Source organism: Struthio camelus, chromosome 9 (assembly GCF_040807025.1).
Source record: "Struthio camelus isolate bStrCam1 chromosome 9, bStrCam1.hap1, whole genome shotgun sequence".
In the NCBI taxonomy this organism is placed as follows: Eukaryota; Metazoa; Chordata; class Aves; order Struthioniformes; family Struthionidae; genus Struthio; species Struthio camelus.
Genome location: NC_090950.1, coordinates 3,791,212 through 3,807,926, shown reverse-complemented (window position 1 = coordinate 3,807,926; position 16,715 = coordinate 3,791,212). Strand labels below are relative to the sequence as shown.

The 16,715-nt window shown below is 51.2% G+C and overlaps 1 protein-coding gene across 3 annotated transcripts in view; it reads right to left on the bottom strand.

Moving 5' to 3' along the window:
* Positions 1 to 255: 255 nt before the first annotated feature.
* HDLBP (high density lipoprotein binding protein) overlaps positions 256 to 16,715 on the bottom strand; it is a 41,816-nt gene continuing 25,356 nt past the window's right edge. For all 3 annotated transcript variants that reach the window (XM_068953746.1, XM_068953747.1, XM_068953748.1), the window contains 21 exons: positions 16,408 to 16,614; positions 16,086 to 16,193; positions 15,433 to 15,537; positions 14,922 to 15,000; positions 14,083 to 14,222; positions 13,690 to 13,794; positions 13,314 to 13,427; positions 12,890 to 12,976; positions 12,604 to 12,735; positions 11,477 to 11,695; positions 10,405 to 10,626; positions 9,964 to 10,182; positions 9,158 to 9,296; positions 8,172 to 8,326; positions 7,431 to 7,535; positions 6,708 to 6,842; positions 6,117 to 6,260; positions 5,733 to 5,918; positions 4,122 to 4,238; positions 3,547 to 3,675; positions 256 to 2,783 (listed from right to left, as the gene is read on the bottom strand). In XM_068953746.1, the coding sequence (XP_068809847.1) occupies positions 2,697 to 2,783; positions 3,547 to 3,675; positions 4,122 to 4,238; positions 5,733 to 5,918; positions 6,117 to 6,260; positions 6,708 to 6,842; positions 7,431 to 7,535; positions 8,172 to 8,326; positions 9,158 to 9,296; positions 9,964 to 10,182; positions 10,405 to 10,626; positions 11,477 to 11,695; positions 12,604 to 12,735; positions 12,890 to 12,976; positions 13,314 to 13,427; positions 13,690 to 13,794; positions 14,083 to 14,222; positions 14,922 to 15,000; positions 15,433 to 15,537; positions 16,086 to 16,193; positions 16,408 to 16,614 (2,934 nt within the window). In that variant the 3' untranslated portion in view covers positions 256 to 2,696. The remainder of the gene's footprint in view (positions 2,784 to 3,546; positions 3,676 to 4,121; positions 4,239 to 5,732; positions 5,919 to 6,116; positions 6,261 to 6,707; positions 6,843 to 7,430; positions 7,536 to 8,171; positions 8,327 to 9,157; positions 9,297 to 9,963; positions 10,183 to 10,404; positions 10,627 to 11,476; positions 11,696 to 12,603; positions 12,736 to 12,889; positions 12,977 to 13,313; positions 13,428 to 13,689; positions 13,795 to 14,082; positions 14,223 to 14,921; positions 15,001 to 15,432; positions 15,538 to 16,085; positions 16,194 to 16,407; positions 16,615 to 16,715) is intronic.

Genomic DNA, 16,715 nt, shown 5'->3' with positions numbered 1-16,715 from the left:
TACCTCAACCAAGGGCTTGCAGCTAGACACCTCACTGCAAGGATGGGGCAGTTTCCACCACGGCTGGGCCCTGCCCTCGCTGCCACCCTTAAGCCAGCTGTTTCTGGTGTTAGTCCCTCCTCAGCAGGGATAGGTACAGCCATCACATAAGGGCACGTGCACAAGCTGGAACGCTTCAACCTGGGCTAAACCCAGCCCCAGAGTGCCGCTTTGGATCTCAACCCACAAGTAGAAAAAATATCCGTGACACTCCAAGCTGTTTCAGGTTTTATTTTAGAATTTATAAAATTCCAGTGTCATCCATACTCATGAGCCTTTTTACATGTTTGCATATAGTCTCCAAATTCCAAAGTTAAGGCCAAGGGATCATTGCTATGGAAACGTACAATATGGAAGACGTCAGAGAGGAAATGGACACATGCCACAGTCTGCTGCGGAAGGAGGGTGGTGGGGGGACAGTACTAGGTACAATCACTTCATGACCTTCTTTAGCGTGGAGGGTTGGGCTATGGGGCACAAGCCCAGATGGTGGTGCCCCAAATGTAACTCCTAGCTGTGCAACTGGTGAGTGGCCTGGGGGTTTGGGGGGGGGGGGGGCGTCATGATAGGTTTGGTGCCATAGGACAGACCTAAGCTACAGGGGTAATTAATAACCATTATTCTGACAGACTCGGATGGGAGGGTGTTAGCCTAGTTCTGTCTCACCCACCCCCATTAGCCATCTCCTGTGCTGGAGGCAGGCCACCCTGTCCTCCGAAGGGCAGTTAGGTGCCCTGCAACAGGACATGGTCAGTTGAAGTCATTTCTTAAACTTACTGATAGCACTACGAGGTTTTTGGTTCACCTTCTGCATAGCAGCCTCCTCTTCCAAGAAAAGCTAGAGTGGGAAGGAGAAGCATTAGCATTTCAGGCCTGTCTGACACAGGGCCGGGGGGGGGGGGGGGGGAGCAGTGCTGGGAAAGGCAAAAATACTAGGCCCAGCCTTCCAGACTTTGGGCCTTTGCCCCCTAAGCAGCACTAGAGAAGAGAGGTTACGGACTCATGCTTGTCCAACAGCTGAAGCAGCTGAGAGAGAGGAATGGCTCAGACTACAACCTCTGTAGCAGCGAGGCAGGGAAGGTAGGAGGCAATGTAGGACCCCCCCCCCGCCCCCCACCATGCTCCCTGCCTCTCTCCACAAAGACATGGTTTTCCTCTTACTGGCTGGAGGAGCTTGGACACAGCCTCCTTAGAGCAAGGCATGGCAGTGCCTAGGCGCAAGCAGCCCATAGTACAGAGCTTGGATCACCCTCTTACCGCCCATACAATGGAGGCCTCGGGGCGGGCTTGACACGCCACACAGTCGGTCTCCCATGGTTTCAGTTCTCCACTTACATCAGAGCAGAAGTCTGGCTCGCAACCTCTGCAGCTGGAGGCTGCGGCAAGGCTGCCCCTAACACCTCAGGGCTAACTAAGCCCAGGTCTCCCAGCGTCTCAGCCTGCGTTACCGTCATGGCTCTCCGCTTCCTTCTGGAAGAGCTCCTAAAGCCCCTCGGAGACACAAGACACCTCTTGCTGCTCCCTGGCGTTCTGCTCTGCTGGCAGGGCGAGAGCTGGCGCAGCTGCTTACCCACCTACATCAAGAGGCCACCATAGTACTGACTTTTGAGGTAGAAAGAAGGCAATAGTAATAGGTGTCCCTAACGCTCGTGCCTAGATGCCATATAGCACTAGCAGCAGACTACAGCTGCTCACAGCTGTGCTTCCCACCAGGCTTCTCCTGGGCCATGTCACCACAGCAAACTTGGTCGACCCAAATCTGTCCCATCCAGTAATTTTCTCATGCGTTGCCTCACCTGCCTACCCCCGCAGCTGCTGGGAAGAGCAAACGAGGGAACTAGGAGTGGGGTCCGTAATCACGTGTTGGAAGACTCGTCAAGCATGCAGGCTGGGGCTGTGCTCGGTATGGCGCAGAGGCACACTTGCTACGCACCACACTCAGAGGTGTTTACCTGCCCAGGATAGCCTTGCGTTGTTCCGGTCCCTTCCGGCTCCGCTGCCTCTACAGCCTACTGAGGGTTTTGTTCCTTTAAAAAGCAACTTTCTGATCTTTTAGATTATTTTTTGTAAGCTCTCCCCACAGTCAGCTATCAGCATTAAATGAATTTTTGGCAGTTCAAAGGAAAAAAAGTTGATTGCACTCTACAAAGGTAAGGTAAGGCCTGGGATAAAAACAAAGGAAAGAGGGCAAACGTTTTGGCTTTAGAAAGTCAAGGAAATTTATTTCCTGAGGTCATGAGACAGGAAGTAGATTCCTAGCCACAGTAAAGGAGGTCTCCTAATGAAGGCGAGAATGCCTAGTAAGACATGCTCAAGAGAGCAGATTGCTCTGCTAGCGCTTGGGAAGCTGCAAATCTTAGCCACTTGGAGTCAATTATGGAGTTTCTAACGAAAACACGCACATTTAGTGTTCGAATCTGAGTGGAAGGCTTGTTCCAAAGGAGGAAAGAATATCCATCAAGAGATGAGGGTGAGTCCTAGCCACGGTGATAGCTGAGGGGAGCAGGATGGGGTCTAGCACTCCAGACACCATTAGGAGACCTCTTGGGGCAATTGACTTGTGCTCCAGCCGCTGGGTCAGATTTCAGACAGGAAGTATTTGTGGCAGGTTAGTGTCAGGTCAGCGGGCTGGAGGAGATGTTTCTGCTTCCAGGTCATTATCGTTTGGGTCCCCAGGGAAGAGTCTTGGGGGCCACTTGAGCCCCAAAGCTGGGGAAGTCTTCAGAACTGCTCATATCTGGGGCCTAAAGCAAACGAAAAGGGAACAAGTTAAGCTCTTGCCCTGCTGCAAGCCTTCATAGTGCCCCTGAGCTAAGCAGAATTTGTGATCTCCCACGAGCAGAGATAAATACGGGGCAAGGGCAGAACAGGATCATTATGTCCTTCGGGCTGCCCAGGGTCGACGGTCGAGTCTTCAGAGACTGCATTGGGGCGGGGGGGGGGGGGGGGGGTTGGATAGAAGCAAACAGTAGGTGGATCAGAGGCTCCAAGGGCCCAACCTCTGTAATTTGGTTGCTGGAGCAGGGTTAGGCTGGTCCTCCAGCAGACGTGGCAGCTCCGGGGCAGCCGAGGACAGAGCTGCCTCAAGTCCAGGCTCACTGCTCCCAGCCAGAGCTGCAAACACTGAGCCAGTTCTGTGCTGCAGCAGAAGAGTCAGAGGTGCTGACCCCTAAAGAGAACACAAACCTGGCAGGTCGGTTTTGGATAAGGGTTCCCCGCCTGCCACAGCTCTGCAGTGGTGCAGCCAATGTGGGCAAGATGTTTGGAGGAAGGAGACAGCAGTGCTGCGGGAGCTGGAGAGGCAGAGCCCAGGCCTGCCCTCAGCTCACACGTGCCAAGGGCCATGGAGCGCAGGAGGGCCCCTCACTGCTTGCTCTGCCTGTAAAGGAAGGGAAGAGTGCTCCGTTTCCCCCGCTGAGTTGAGAGGGCCAGATCCTGGATCAGGTCCTTGGCAGAGGGTGCCACACTCCCCAGGCCCCAAGGTCTTTAGCCAGAAGCAGCACTCACCTTTTCGTTGTTGACGGTGGCCCAGGGGGCATCTCTCACCACGAAGCCCTTGGATGGGGCCTTGGACTCTTCATGGGAAGAGGGCTTCATATACACCTGCATTGCCTCATTGTCCACCACATCTGCAAGCTGCAGCCACACAGCCCAGTTAGGGAGGGGATCGTGCTAGTTCTTCGTACTGGGATAAAGCACCCCTAAAGTACATCTCACCCTGCTGCGACCTATTCAAGGGCACCAGCCTGTTTTACAATGGCCGAATACAATGTTTCTCTACTAATCAGAGAGCCACCACCTCCTAGGCTGTGACTGACGCAAGCTGCAGCCGGGCAAGCGCTTGCACGTGCTGCGGGTGTCCCAGCGTCCTCTTTCACAGGCCCCTCCCAAACAGTGGGGCCAGACCTTGCTCAGGGCTCTGCACCCTGTGGTTTGAGGGACAGTTGCACATAAGGGCTGACTGCCCCCTGCATAGGGTTTGAGTTCTCCAATGTCATTGTAGGAAATACCAGATGGAGCTACCTCAGGCATTCAGCTCTGTGAGAGAGGAAGTCCCCTGCAGAGATTTGCTAAACACTTACATATTCTTCCTCCAAGTTCAGGATGTGATCAATAGCTTCTTCCACGTTCTCAGGGAGCCCTGTCACAGTCACACAGTTGGGGTCCGGAGCTCCACTCTGGGGGAAGCGAATATCCACCTGCAACCCAAGGAACAGGAGAGGACTTACACCTGCACATCTGAAAAGCCAGACACGCTCCTAGACCCACGCCAATAGATTTGCAGGAGATAAAAGTCCTGATCGGTTCACTGCTGCAAGCCCATTTAGCAGCTCCACAGTCCAGACAGGGTGGCGATGCCCTCGAATATACTAGGCTCTGGTGCCTGTCTGGTTCCCCTGCAAAGGGAGACAGACAAGGAGTCTTCAAGTCTGCAGTAATGACCCACCTCCCAGCAGCCCTGCCGTTCTCGCACCCCTCACGGCAGAGGCAGAAGAGAGCTGTGCTGCCAGGACAGCATCCTCACACCGCTCCTAGCATCTTCGCTGTCAGCACGAGGCACAATAAGCTTTCTAGCTCCTCCAGAGACAGAATACTCCTGGCTGACAGTCAATTTTACGGCGCTAGCAAAGCGTTCCCTACACACAGCCTTCGAGCTCTCTTACAGCTTGCCTTCCAGGTGGCTGCAGGGAAGTCATACGAGGGGACCAAAGGCTGCTCACTTGGGAAACAACTGGCCGCAGTCACCAGCTTGAACACTCCTTGATTCAACAGTGAAGCCTAACCAAGATGCAAGTACTCCAAAGCCTCATCACTCCCGATTCCCATTACTCACTGCCCACCAGTAAAGCATTTTGCTGCTGCCATATGCAGGGGCCCAAGCCTCTGCTTTTTCCAGAGTGAGCTGACTTTGACAAAGCCTTCAGCTTCCTGTAGCCAAATATGGAGCCCTGAAAGCATCTCAAGAATCCCAAACTCAAAAGAATCAAGAGAGAAAAAGGAATCCAGAGTATCTCCTTGAGTTCAGCTCAAGATGAAGGAGTCTCAGTACAGTGTCGTCCCAGAGCTCCCCAGCAACAGTCCCAACTGTTAAACTCCAGTAATTGGAGCAGCTGACACAACCATCCCCGTCTCAGGGAGAGATGATCCCCTACCATCTGGACCACCACCTGCAAGAAACCCACTACAAGGGCTGCTCAGAGGGACACGGAGCTCAGTGCTGTTTGAACGGCTAAGCTAGAGCACAGTTCCTCTTATGACTATATTCCAGCAGGACGGGAACAGCTCATGCTCCTCCTCATCTGGCTTCTGGAGGAGGAGTGACTGACAGCAGAGGTCACGTGGGGATGCTTGAGCTGGTAACTGGCTACGGTGTCCAGGCAGCCCAGCTGCCCGGGGAATCACCAGGGTGAGAATCCGAATCGAATCAGAATCCCCAGCCCCGGGGATTATGCTCAGGTGTTTGTAGCGACATAGCTCCAGGGGAACAGGACAGCTCTGGCTCTTCTTCTGTGCCTGTTCCAGCTGGTGGTACTCAACAGGCACAAGACATAAGGACCACAAGGCATAAGTCTCACACTCCCGAATGCAGCCTCCAGCACCAAGCTGCTGCTGAGCCTGCAGCGCGTGAGCAAGAGACGCTACCAGGCGCCCTGGCCTGGCCCAGCCTGGTGGTCCATCATCCCATCACTCACCTTGAACTCGTCCATGATTTTGCGGATGGCTTTGCCACGCGCACCAATGATGCGTGCGTGAACACGATGGTCCAGAGTCACGTCCTCGGAGACCATCTGCTCCAGCTCACCAACAATCTTCATGATGGCATCCCGGGCAGCCTCGGCATTCTTCTCATAGCCCGTGATGGTGATCTGGTCCTGGGCCTGGTGAGGAAGGAAGATTTGTGAGTGACCAGGCCCAAAAGCCCAAAAGCAGCTGAGCAAGCCTTCTCCTTTGTGCTCCCCTTTATTCTCCACCTCTTCTAAAGGCAGCACAGGAAGGTCAGAGCCCTACAGAGGATGCTGTGCTTCCTATGCTCAGAGACTACCAGCAGCCCTCCTTGTGCCCCCTTCTGCTCTCACCTGGCTTTCATCATCCTTGTCAGGGAACTGGATGTTGACCTCGTGCTCTGTGCGTATCTGGGTGATCACTGCTCCCTTTCTTCCAATGATTTTAGGGTGATACTTGGGATCCACAGTAACTGTCAGCTTAAAGCTTCGCAAGGCCTGGAATGGGAGAAGCAGTGAGGCACAACAGCCACAGCTGGTACAGTGATGTCCCTCCAAGACTCAACACTTCCTTCGGGCTCAGGTGCCCCCTGCATGCTCAAGGCAAATTCTGCAGGGTCCTGCCTGAGCATACATGGCCTCAGAAAAGTATCCAGCACATCCATCATCTGAGGCTTTGTGCTTTTGCCAAGATCAATAGGAAATTCCAAGTAGCAAACAACCACCCAGCTCATCCTTCGCTCTCAGAGCTGGGACAAGGATTCACCGAGAGCAGGTACAGAAGGACTTCCAGCACCGTGAGGTTCCCACTCTGAAGTGTCTGGAAGGAACATGGGGTTGTGATAAAGCCTTCAGAAGTCCAAAGTTTCCCCTAAGGCACAATCCAAAAGCTCTCCCCTGTCAGCTCATATTAAAGAGGCCTTACCCAATCCTCATAAGCCTTACCCTATCCTCTTGCTCAGCTTGCAGTTCCTTCACTCTTTCCAGCAGCCCGGCCTTGGCACGGTCCAAGTTGCTGGCCAGCCCAGTGATGGTGATGACATCTGACTGCAGCTCAGGAGCAGGGACTTGGATGTTCACCTGAGCAACAGGTACCGACTGTCATTTTGTACCACTGCTCAATGCAGGTCGGCTCCTCACTGATCTCCCCTGCCATCAAGATTAGCCCCCTCCCAGGGAGCCAGACCCCTGCTTCTTCAGCCACCACCTACACTAAACTGCTTTGCTGCAGGGCTTCAGCCCCCAGCAGTTTCTGTGCCAGCCTGGAGAGGCTAGGAAACAAACAGACGCTCAGCAGTGCTCTCTGCAGCCAACCTGCATCAGTCCCAAAAACAAGAGGCCCATGGAAGCACCAGGGGCTTCTGGGGAACTCTCTCAAACAAGCAGGCATGGCAGAGCTCTCTCTCATGGCCTCATGCTGGTAGGGAATCCCTGTAGACCCCAACAAAGTCACACAACACTCACGGCATCACACAGCTTCAGCGCAAAAACTACCAAGCCCCAGAGCCAGGGACTAAATCACAAAGGAATCGTTTTCTTATAACGGAGCCTGCATTGCCGTGGTCAAGCCATGACAGTGCTGCGTATGTTGCAACTGATTGCTGACACCACACAGTCACTTACAGACACCCCAGGACAGAGGAGACCAGAGGAAGGGCACCAACTTACTTCAAACTCATCCATCATCTTGCGGATTCCACTTCCTTTCTGGCCAATGATGTAACGGTGAAGATCAAAGGGAACTTCCACCTCAATGGTGACAGGAACCAGAGCCTGCAGAGGAGGGAGCACGGTTTACCAGATTAAAGACTTCTCTCATCTTGCAGCTTGCCACATACTTGTCCAAAAGAACAACTTGCTAAACTGAGGTACATTCCCTTGTAGTCGAGGCACAAACTCTAAGGGGGGAGAGAGCAGCTGCAAACATAAAAATGACCTGTTGGGTGTTAAAGCACCTTTTCCAAGCAAGCAAACCTTCTCTGGAAACATAGCCTGTTTTCATATCCCTGGCTTCCACCTAGCCGAGACTCACATAACATCACTACTATGACATGATACCTTGTCTAGGGCAGGGTCTGCTGAAGTTTGAATGATTCAGCCTCAATCAGACTGTTTCTCTTTCCAACCCTGCTCCACAGAACAAGGACATCAAGTTTTTACGTCAAGTAACTTGGGGCTGCTTACCAGCTCTGGCAATTGCTAGGTCAGGCCCCACGATCCAGGCCGTCAAGCTAAGTTACAGAGCAATAGGAAGACTTCCCCTGGGTGGTCTGTAGTTAGCGTCAGTGACCAAGCTCAGTAGCAAACATGGCTGGATAGTTTTATTACCACCACTTAAGCTCCCAGTGAGCTTCCTGCATCAGGACACAATTACGTTACAGGCCTAAAGGGCCTTGGAAAGCCACATACCTGCAGCGCCTCCTTTGCTGCCTCGCACTTCTCCCTGCGGCCAGAGATGATGATGATATCGCACTTCTTTGGAGAGCTGGGGTCTGCATCCTTCCCATCCCTGCCTTCCCCTCCCTCCTCACCGTTCTCCTGCACAGCTGGCTCTGCAGCAGGGGCTGGCAAAACGGAAAACCTCATGTTAAACATGCAGAGCACTCTCCTTGCTCAACATCTGCTCCTCCAGATCTGCAGGGTCAGCCTGGTCTTTGCCACAAGAGGTCAGATGCTAAAGCCTGCTACGGAAGAGGTTAATCCTGGCACAGGCAGCCTGCTGTGGCTTAGCCTGGACTGAGCAGAACCAAGCAGAACAAGGACATCCACTGAGACAGTCTCCTTCACACAGCATGGATATTGCCTTTGCCTACAGGGAGAGGGCTTGCAGTTGCACTGCGCAAGTAGAAGCTGCACTCCTGTGTCAGCAGAGGCAAAAGGTGAGGCTGGCAGCTTCTTCTCCAGCAGGGAAGTTGACCAGCACATCACTGGATATTACAGCAGGACAGCTGATGCAAGGCCAGACTCTTCAACAAGAATAGGCAGAGCAGGCCCCGGCCAACAGGCCCCGGCTGTGCTGGACTCAGTACGCTGAGCAACGAGAGCGTGTGAGCTCAGAGAAGCTTCGGCAAGCCTGTGCAGCAGTGGAGCAGCAGCAGGTTCTGCTTTTTGCCAGGTTAGGTCCTCACGCTCCTTGCGCTGCATGTTGAGAACGCGTTCAAGGTCTGCGGTTTCACCTCCCAAAAATTGGCCCTTTTCCCCCAAGATGACCAGGTTAATGCTGAGCCCAGATTAAGGACACTGCAGGGAACACCTGGGGTCACGTCTCCACAGATTTTTAGCTAGAACATCTCCACTGATACGTTAAAAGCCAAGATGCTATTCTACACTGCGCTTCTACACTGTGCTCATGTGATCTCCCCAATTACCATGTGAACATGCATCCATGGGTATACCTGGGTTCTCCTCCCTGTCAGGGAATTTGATCTGGACACCATAGTCCCGGGTGATCTGCTGAATCCGGGATCCTTTGGGGCCCATAATGGAGCGGTGGAACTTTTGTGGGATGGTGCACTCGATTGTCACTTGAGCTTCCTGCGAGAAAGCAGAGTTGCTCTATTGCGATGCAGCCTCTTTCACACCAGAATACAAGGTGCTTGCACATGGTGAAATCCATAACGGACATGCGAGGACATACAAGCTGGTGGCAGGGGAAAAACTGAAAGTTTCCTAGAATCCTTCCTATTCTCATAGGAGTTAGCGTAGCATTTCTTAATAAAGGCTGCCTCCAACCCATGATATTAAGGGCCTTAGAGACCAAAGCTCAAGCTTTCCGTGACCCTGAAGGGGGAGGAACAACTAGGAGAAAGGAAAAAGATAAGAAAAGGAAGAAAGGGCACAAGTTTGACCGCTGCCTGCTTCCAAAAGCCAATGCTAACAGAACAGGAAAAGCCAGATAGCAGCCACTGCCCAAGACTTAGCATGGAGAGGCACAAGAAGGCTCCAACCTTGTAACGTCTAGAAGCACACCAAGGGAGAGCCTCCATTTCCACCACCAAACACCACAGAGATTGCAGAGGAGGCAATTCCTTTGTACAGCTTTGTCATTTTGGAGCCAGTAGCTATTCCCTAGCCTGGGATCTAAAGCCTGCAGGCCCTGTGTTGCTGCAGGACTCGTTTATATAAAGCTTGGCTGTACGCGAGTTCAAGGAGGGCACTGCTGAAGCAACAAAGTGATGAAAACAGCTTTCCTCGGACATACCAGGTCCTCGATGATCTCCTGGATGCGTTTCTTGGCTGCCTCCACGCAGTCCTTAGCTCCCTTGAGGGTGACTTTGTCGCTCTGGGTGCCAGAGCGTGGGAAGCTGACCATCACACCACCATACTCATCAGCGATCTCACGCAGAACTTGGCCTCTCCGGATGACGAAGTGACGGTGGTGCTTAGGGTCAACCACCATGGAGTCTTCGACCACATTATCCTGCCAATAGATGACAGCCAGTCAATCCTGCCTGTTCTGGTGGCGATCGCTAATTTGCTGCACTCAGCAGCAGTCAGAAAACCCTTACAACTTCACTCCAACACTGACAGCAAGGAGACCTTTCCGAGCTCCCATGAAGGGCAGCATATGGTTTTAGGACAAGCAGGTCCTCTACGCTGACTCACTGGCAACTCTTACAGGGAAAGGAGAAGTGGTTCTCACCAGGTTCTTGATGAGGGCTTCCAACTCTTTCTGTGCCTCTTTGACAGCCTCCTCGGTTCCCATGATAGTGATCAGCTCCTGATCTTTATCCTCAGAGGTTGGAAAGATGATGCGGGCCCCAGTGTTGTCACGCACCTTACGGATGTTGCCACCGCCTTTACCAATAAGGAATTTGTGGTACTCTGGCTTTGCACGGAGGTCCACTGTGTAACTCTTTGTTTGCTGAAAGAAGTCAGATAGCCAGGGAACACGTCAATATACAGCAAATGTATGTCCACATCAGTATTGTGTACAGTATACCTGCACACACACATACACACTGTTTCAAGAGCAAGGTAGATACAGCCTGATGTCCAAAATCAAAGGTAGGATGTCCTAAAGAGAAAACGCTACATGAAGACATCCCCAGTGCTGAAGAGCTATCTCTGTACTCGGCATGACTGGTGAGACTATGAGAAGAAAGGACTTCCCCTGAAGAAGGATCTGACACTCCCATGAGGCAGCGTAAACATTTGCTGACTGACTGCTGTAAGCCAGGCAGCAGAAGCAGTTGATCAGGAGAACCTGTATATATGTACAAGTTGGAAAAGGGTTTCTTTTGCTAATAAAATCACGAGCTAGTCACAACTCAGAGCAAGGTCCTGTAACCAGGGGCTCTCACACCCAGGTACGTGCAGTGAAATGGAAGAACAGTGACAAGACCTGGAACTGGGAAGATCAAGGGAAAAAAAAGGAAGGGAGATCGGCAGGGAAAGCTGTTTCAGGGGAGCGTAGTTACCTCACAGCATTTAAACCCAGACCCAGGGCAGAGGGCCTTAGCCCTTTTAATACATTCCCAGCCTGTGGAAAGAAGTGTTAGAGCCATTTCTTCTGCCTGTAGGGGTGGAACTCATTGTCATAGAGATGGAAGCACATTTTTCTTTTCATTGTCCCAATTGTGCTCAAATCCCTCAAAAGATGATGGCGCTGTCTGATGCGAGAGACTTCCCAGCAGGCAGAAGGGATCATTTCAACCCCAGAAGAGAAAGGGCTGGCCAAAACAATCTGCTTCTTCCCCTAGGACAGGGCTAACCTTCTCCTCTGCCAGGTGCAGCAGCTGTTTCTTGGCTTTCTCCACATCCTGGGCTGGGCCCCTGATGGTCACGGTGTCACTGCCAGAGCCCTCTGTGGGGAAGTGAATGTGGACTCCACCACACTCCTCCATGATGGAGCGGATGAAGCGGCCTTTGGCGCCAATGAGGGAATTGTGCAGCTTGGAAGGAATAGAGACCTCCACCTCTGTGATGTTGGCCTAAGAGAGAACAGTGTCAGGCAGTTAGTCAGCTGCAGAAACGTGTTTGTCCCCGCTTGGCTTACCCCGTACATTGCTAGTATCTGTGTACAGCTATGTGTAAGAAATGCTTGACCAGAGAGGTTTGAGACTGGCTGCTGCTGACACACGAGCAGCCAGAGGCAGGAGGGACAGCATCACCCCACAGCACAGTTCATTTTCAGAGGAATTGTATCCCTTCCCTGAGACAAAACACCACAAACGCAAAATCAGTCTCTGATCGAAGGATCGTTACACCTGCATCAAGGAGTCCATTTGGAGGTGCAACAGCTGCTGTCAGCTAGCACGTTACATGGGAGATTCTGTGAGATGTTGGGGGAGCTCAGCAAGCCGAGAGCACCTCTCGAAGGCAACTACACAAGTCTGCTCTCTGGTAATCTGCAAGCACTCAGGGGACCCATTAGCCTGGCTATTGTGGAGAGTCTGTATGGGGAGACTAGCCTCCCATCAAAAGGCTTTCATCTCAACAACATAGCTCAGTTCCTTGCTTCGTTCAAGGTGATAAAGAGTTGTCCTCGTTAATGCCGAGGGCAAGATATTTTTAGTCTCCTTGATCTCGGTTAAAGCATTGCCTTCCCTGGGTCACATGTGACATTTCAGAGGGACAGCCCTACTTGCATCCTGGCAAGCTGGATAAAGAGACTTCTCTGAAAAAAGTGCCAGATGACACAGGCCTAAATCACAGCTCTCTGGGCAAGGAGCTACAGACAACTTTTGCTAAGAACCTGGGTTTAAGATCCAAGAATGCACTGAGGTGCACATTTTGGTTCCTCCCTGTCCTCCCCCGCTACAACTCCTTCTTCTCTATTTATGCCTTTTAGCAACATTTTCAAGTCCCTCATCTGCAACGGGGCAGTCATTTCACTTACCAGCTCCTTCTGGATGGCAAGAATTCTGTGGCGAGCAGCTTCACAGTTTGCTCTCTTGCCTGTGATAACAATTGTCTCCGAGTTGCTGTTCTCTGCTGGGAGATCAATTTTGGTGTTGCTTTCTTCACGGATCTGCCACAGAGAGAAAATTTATTTCAGAGGTGCCCCATGTCAAAAGAAAGCCCTTGGAGGTTACATTTCGCCAAGGAGCAGGAGAGACTAGTTAGGGGGATTTAGCTGCAGGCAGAGACCATACTGAGCACTGGAGATAGCTTTCCTATCTCACCTTCTTGATGTTGGCACCTCCTTTCCCTATGATGTTCTTGTGGAATTGTTTGAAGATGGGGACAGAAATAGAAAAGCTGTTCTCAACCTAAGGGAGAGAGGAAAGGAGAACTGAAGATTACACTGTCATGTCAAGCCAGGCCCTGCCCCAGAAACTTGATAAATGCAAGCTTTTGACAATAGGCTTAGACTCGAGGCAGTTCTCTGAAGAGACTTGCAACAATGGGCAGAAGCGTGCCCCTTCTCTTACTGCCTTCAAATAAGAGGTATTACTACCCTCTTGCCCCCATCCAGCCAGAACAGTGTGCACAGCTCCCTCATCTGGAGGTGTTTCAGCCCTAGCTAAGTTATGGTGACAGTCCAGCTGTGCTTTATTCCAGGGCCACCCAGGTGTGCAGGACAGAAGAACACACAGAACTTCCTACCAGGTCTGCCACCATCTTTTGCATGTACTTGGTGCACTTCTCCACCTCGTTCTTGGGACCTCTAAGCTGGACGATGTCGCTCTTGTGCGCTGGGTCTGGGAAGTTGATGATAACCTGCAAGAGGTGGTCGTTTAAAGGCAAGCTCAAGCAAATGCAAAAACTGCTGCATGTCAGACAAGTGCAAGGCCTGGGATCCTAAACATCCTCTGTCCCATTCGGAAAAGGGTAGCCACATTAGCAGCCTCTGGCCAAGAAAACAGTCTTCTCATACATATTAGATACAGAGTTACTAAGTTTATGACTTCAGCTATAATGAGCCTGTTAACCGAGTAGGAAACATCCCCTTCTGGGCTCTCTCTTCCCTGGAAAGCCTTACCTCTGGGAATTTCTCCCGGATTTCCCGGATCCGCTCACCCTTCTGCCCAATGATGGTCCGGTGGAATTTCTGCTCAATGATTAGGTCCTTGGTGCGTTCATTTTCCTGACGAGGATACAGATTACAGTTGGGTTTTCAGCAAGAGACGCACACAGCTTTATTTACCAGTTTACAGCAATATCTGTTTTTTCTCCTCCAGACAAAATTCACTCTAGGTTGACAGAGAAGGGGTATGCACGGGAATAGAGGAACGGTCTGCGAACAGGAACTTACCTTTGTCAACAGGTCCAAGTGCTCAGGGGGTGAAGGGGGCACACATTTGCACCAGGAGGAGTCACAAGGGAACACGAGAGCCCTAACTCTGTGGCGTCCCAAGCATCACATCCTACTCACCATACGGGAAGCGAGTTCCAGCAGCTCTTTTTTGGCCTGTTGGACCCCCTGTGGGTCTCCTTCAATTCTGATCAGGTTGCTCTTCTCATTGTCCGGGGGAATGCGCACAGACACCTTGTAGAGGTCCTTGATTCTGTTAACTTCAAGGGAAGGAATGTGGTGACACAGTCTGCTAGGCCAAGGCTGGCAAAAAAGCCTCCTGGTATCAGCACTCAGAGGTTGTTTAAGCAGTAAGCCAGCCTCCGAGAAAAAGTCAGTGGGCTGGGGCTGAAATAGAGGCAGTGCCTCTTCACCTTGGAGTTCAGTGAGAGCAGGTCTGTGTTACACAAGAGCCTGCAGAAGTAAACACTGTGGCATCTATAGAGCCAAATGCCTGTTTTCCAGAATGAAGCATCAACAGATCATCCCCAAAGAGCACCACATTTAGATCAGAAGATGGTCGTTTCCTTTCTGACCCCAAATTCTTTTTTTTCCCGGGGAAACTCATGGGCAGATTTTTACCGCCCCTCCAATCTGCTACTAAAATGTAATTCACATTAGCCACAGCGCTACTTGGAAGAAAGGAAAATTTAACTCTCCAACTAAGATAAAACTTCCTCTGGGACACAGCAACATCTCATTTCTGTTCAACCTCCCAAGACGCTTTCGCAAATTAAAGCCACCCCAAGCCCTTACTGCCCATTTACCTCCTTGAGCCAGCACTGCTCTAGAAGAGCAGATGAAATGTGATGGAGGCACCAACTCTGACGAGCTACAGAACCCTCGCTTACTGTCTGCTAAATATCGACAGTGGAAGCATAGGCAGGATTGCAGCGTTGTTAGAAAGGCACCCTACTTACTGTTAGCTCCATTCTTGCCAATGAGGTGTCGGTGGAATTTGTGGTCAACGTTAATTTCTGCATAATCCATCCGGTTGATCTGTAAGGAATGGTATAGGGCTAGGTAGGGTAGGCCATCACTTCTCCTGTCTCGTGCCGAACAACTGCCTATTGCCAGTATTGGCACTGCCACTCCAATAGCCAGCTACAAGCACTCCTGCTACAGAGCAGAGCATAAACGCTTATTGAGCTGAGAGCACCCTGTTTGTAAAACGTTTAAAGGGATTTTGTGCACCCCTAGCTAAGACTGAAAGAGAATTCTCCCTTCCCTGCAGCAAAAGATTTCAGACCTGGCGGTGCTGATTTTTAAGAAAGCTATGGACAGGTTTTGTAACCAAGCGTTTCACTCATCTGCCACACAACTTGCCTCATATAATCACGCAGATGCAATACATACGTCATCATCCCTGCTCTATTGCCTCTTCTCCCCCCACATTCCTCTTATGCACTGGAACTAGTAACACCAACTTACCAGATCCTTGACCATGACTTCAATCTGTTCCTGAGCCACATTCACATCTTCTGTAGGTCCTTCCAAGGTGATTTTATCTTCTCCTTCAGTGAATTCGATGTGAACCTTTTAGACAAGGCAAGGAATCCAGTAAGACTTTTGCAAGCCAGGTCAGTGGCTGTTAGCCAGGCCTACACTATCCATCTCTGCCACTAGGAGATGGTTTCTTTCCCTCACAGTACACTATCATGCCTGTGTTTTCAGAAAGAGGTAACCTACAATTCTGGCCATACAACTGTGTCTAGAGCCCAAGGCTCTGGGGCTGCCCTGGAGTCTGCAAAAGCTTTGGAAACACTAGTCACATGACCTTTTTCCTGCTATCATGTAAATCACAGCGAGAAGCCTAGCTGAATCCAACATTTGCCGGTACATTACTACATCAGTTCTCAAAACAGCATCACATAAAGCTTCTTTTGAAGGGCTCACCCCATCAGTGTTAACTCAGGATGAGTACTTTTTGTAGCAGGAAAGAGAGAATCTCTTTCATATTAAGATCTGTGTCGTTTCCCCCCTGGTTTCACCCATGCTAGAATACATTTATTCCTTCTACAAAGAGCGATACGGCCTAAACCACGCCTTACAGCAGAGTGCTACACTGACCAGCTCATCCATACCTTTGGCATCTGCTGAGTTATTTTGGCCAGGTTTTGTCCTTTCTTTCCGATAATGAAACGATGAAGCCAAGAGGGGGCAGAGACCGAGGAGACGGTAAAACTGTTGGCCTGAGATAGAACAGAGAAACTGTGTGATGGATAGAGTGGAAGAGGTCTTCACATAAGTTCAGTTCCAATTTTTCTCTAAACTGGCACCCTCAGTATTGACTTCAGCTACGCATCATCTTTAATAGCCCAACAGAGAACCCCTACACGCCTGCCAGTGCTCAAGGATACACCTTTATGTGACTTTCTAAGAAGGCCTACCCCATCTTATCAGTACCTTTGCATAGACTTCAGTCAACGCTTGCCCAAGCTTTTCAGGCTCGCCACGCAGTATCACCGTCTCCGAGCTGCTGTCAGTGGGTGGGATCTCGACCGAGACTCCAGTTTTCTCCAAGATCTCCTGCAGGGAATTCCCCTTGGGGCCGATGACATACTTGTGCTGGGACTTCTTCACCTCCACTGCAATGGTGGTAGTCTTCTTCTTCTGCAGGGGCAGAGGTACTAGGGCATCAATCACAAGGGGGCAGAGAAGGGCAAGAGCGAAAGGAAAGGGCAGCCACCAGATGCAGTGAAACTCTGCACCCA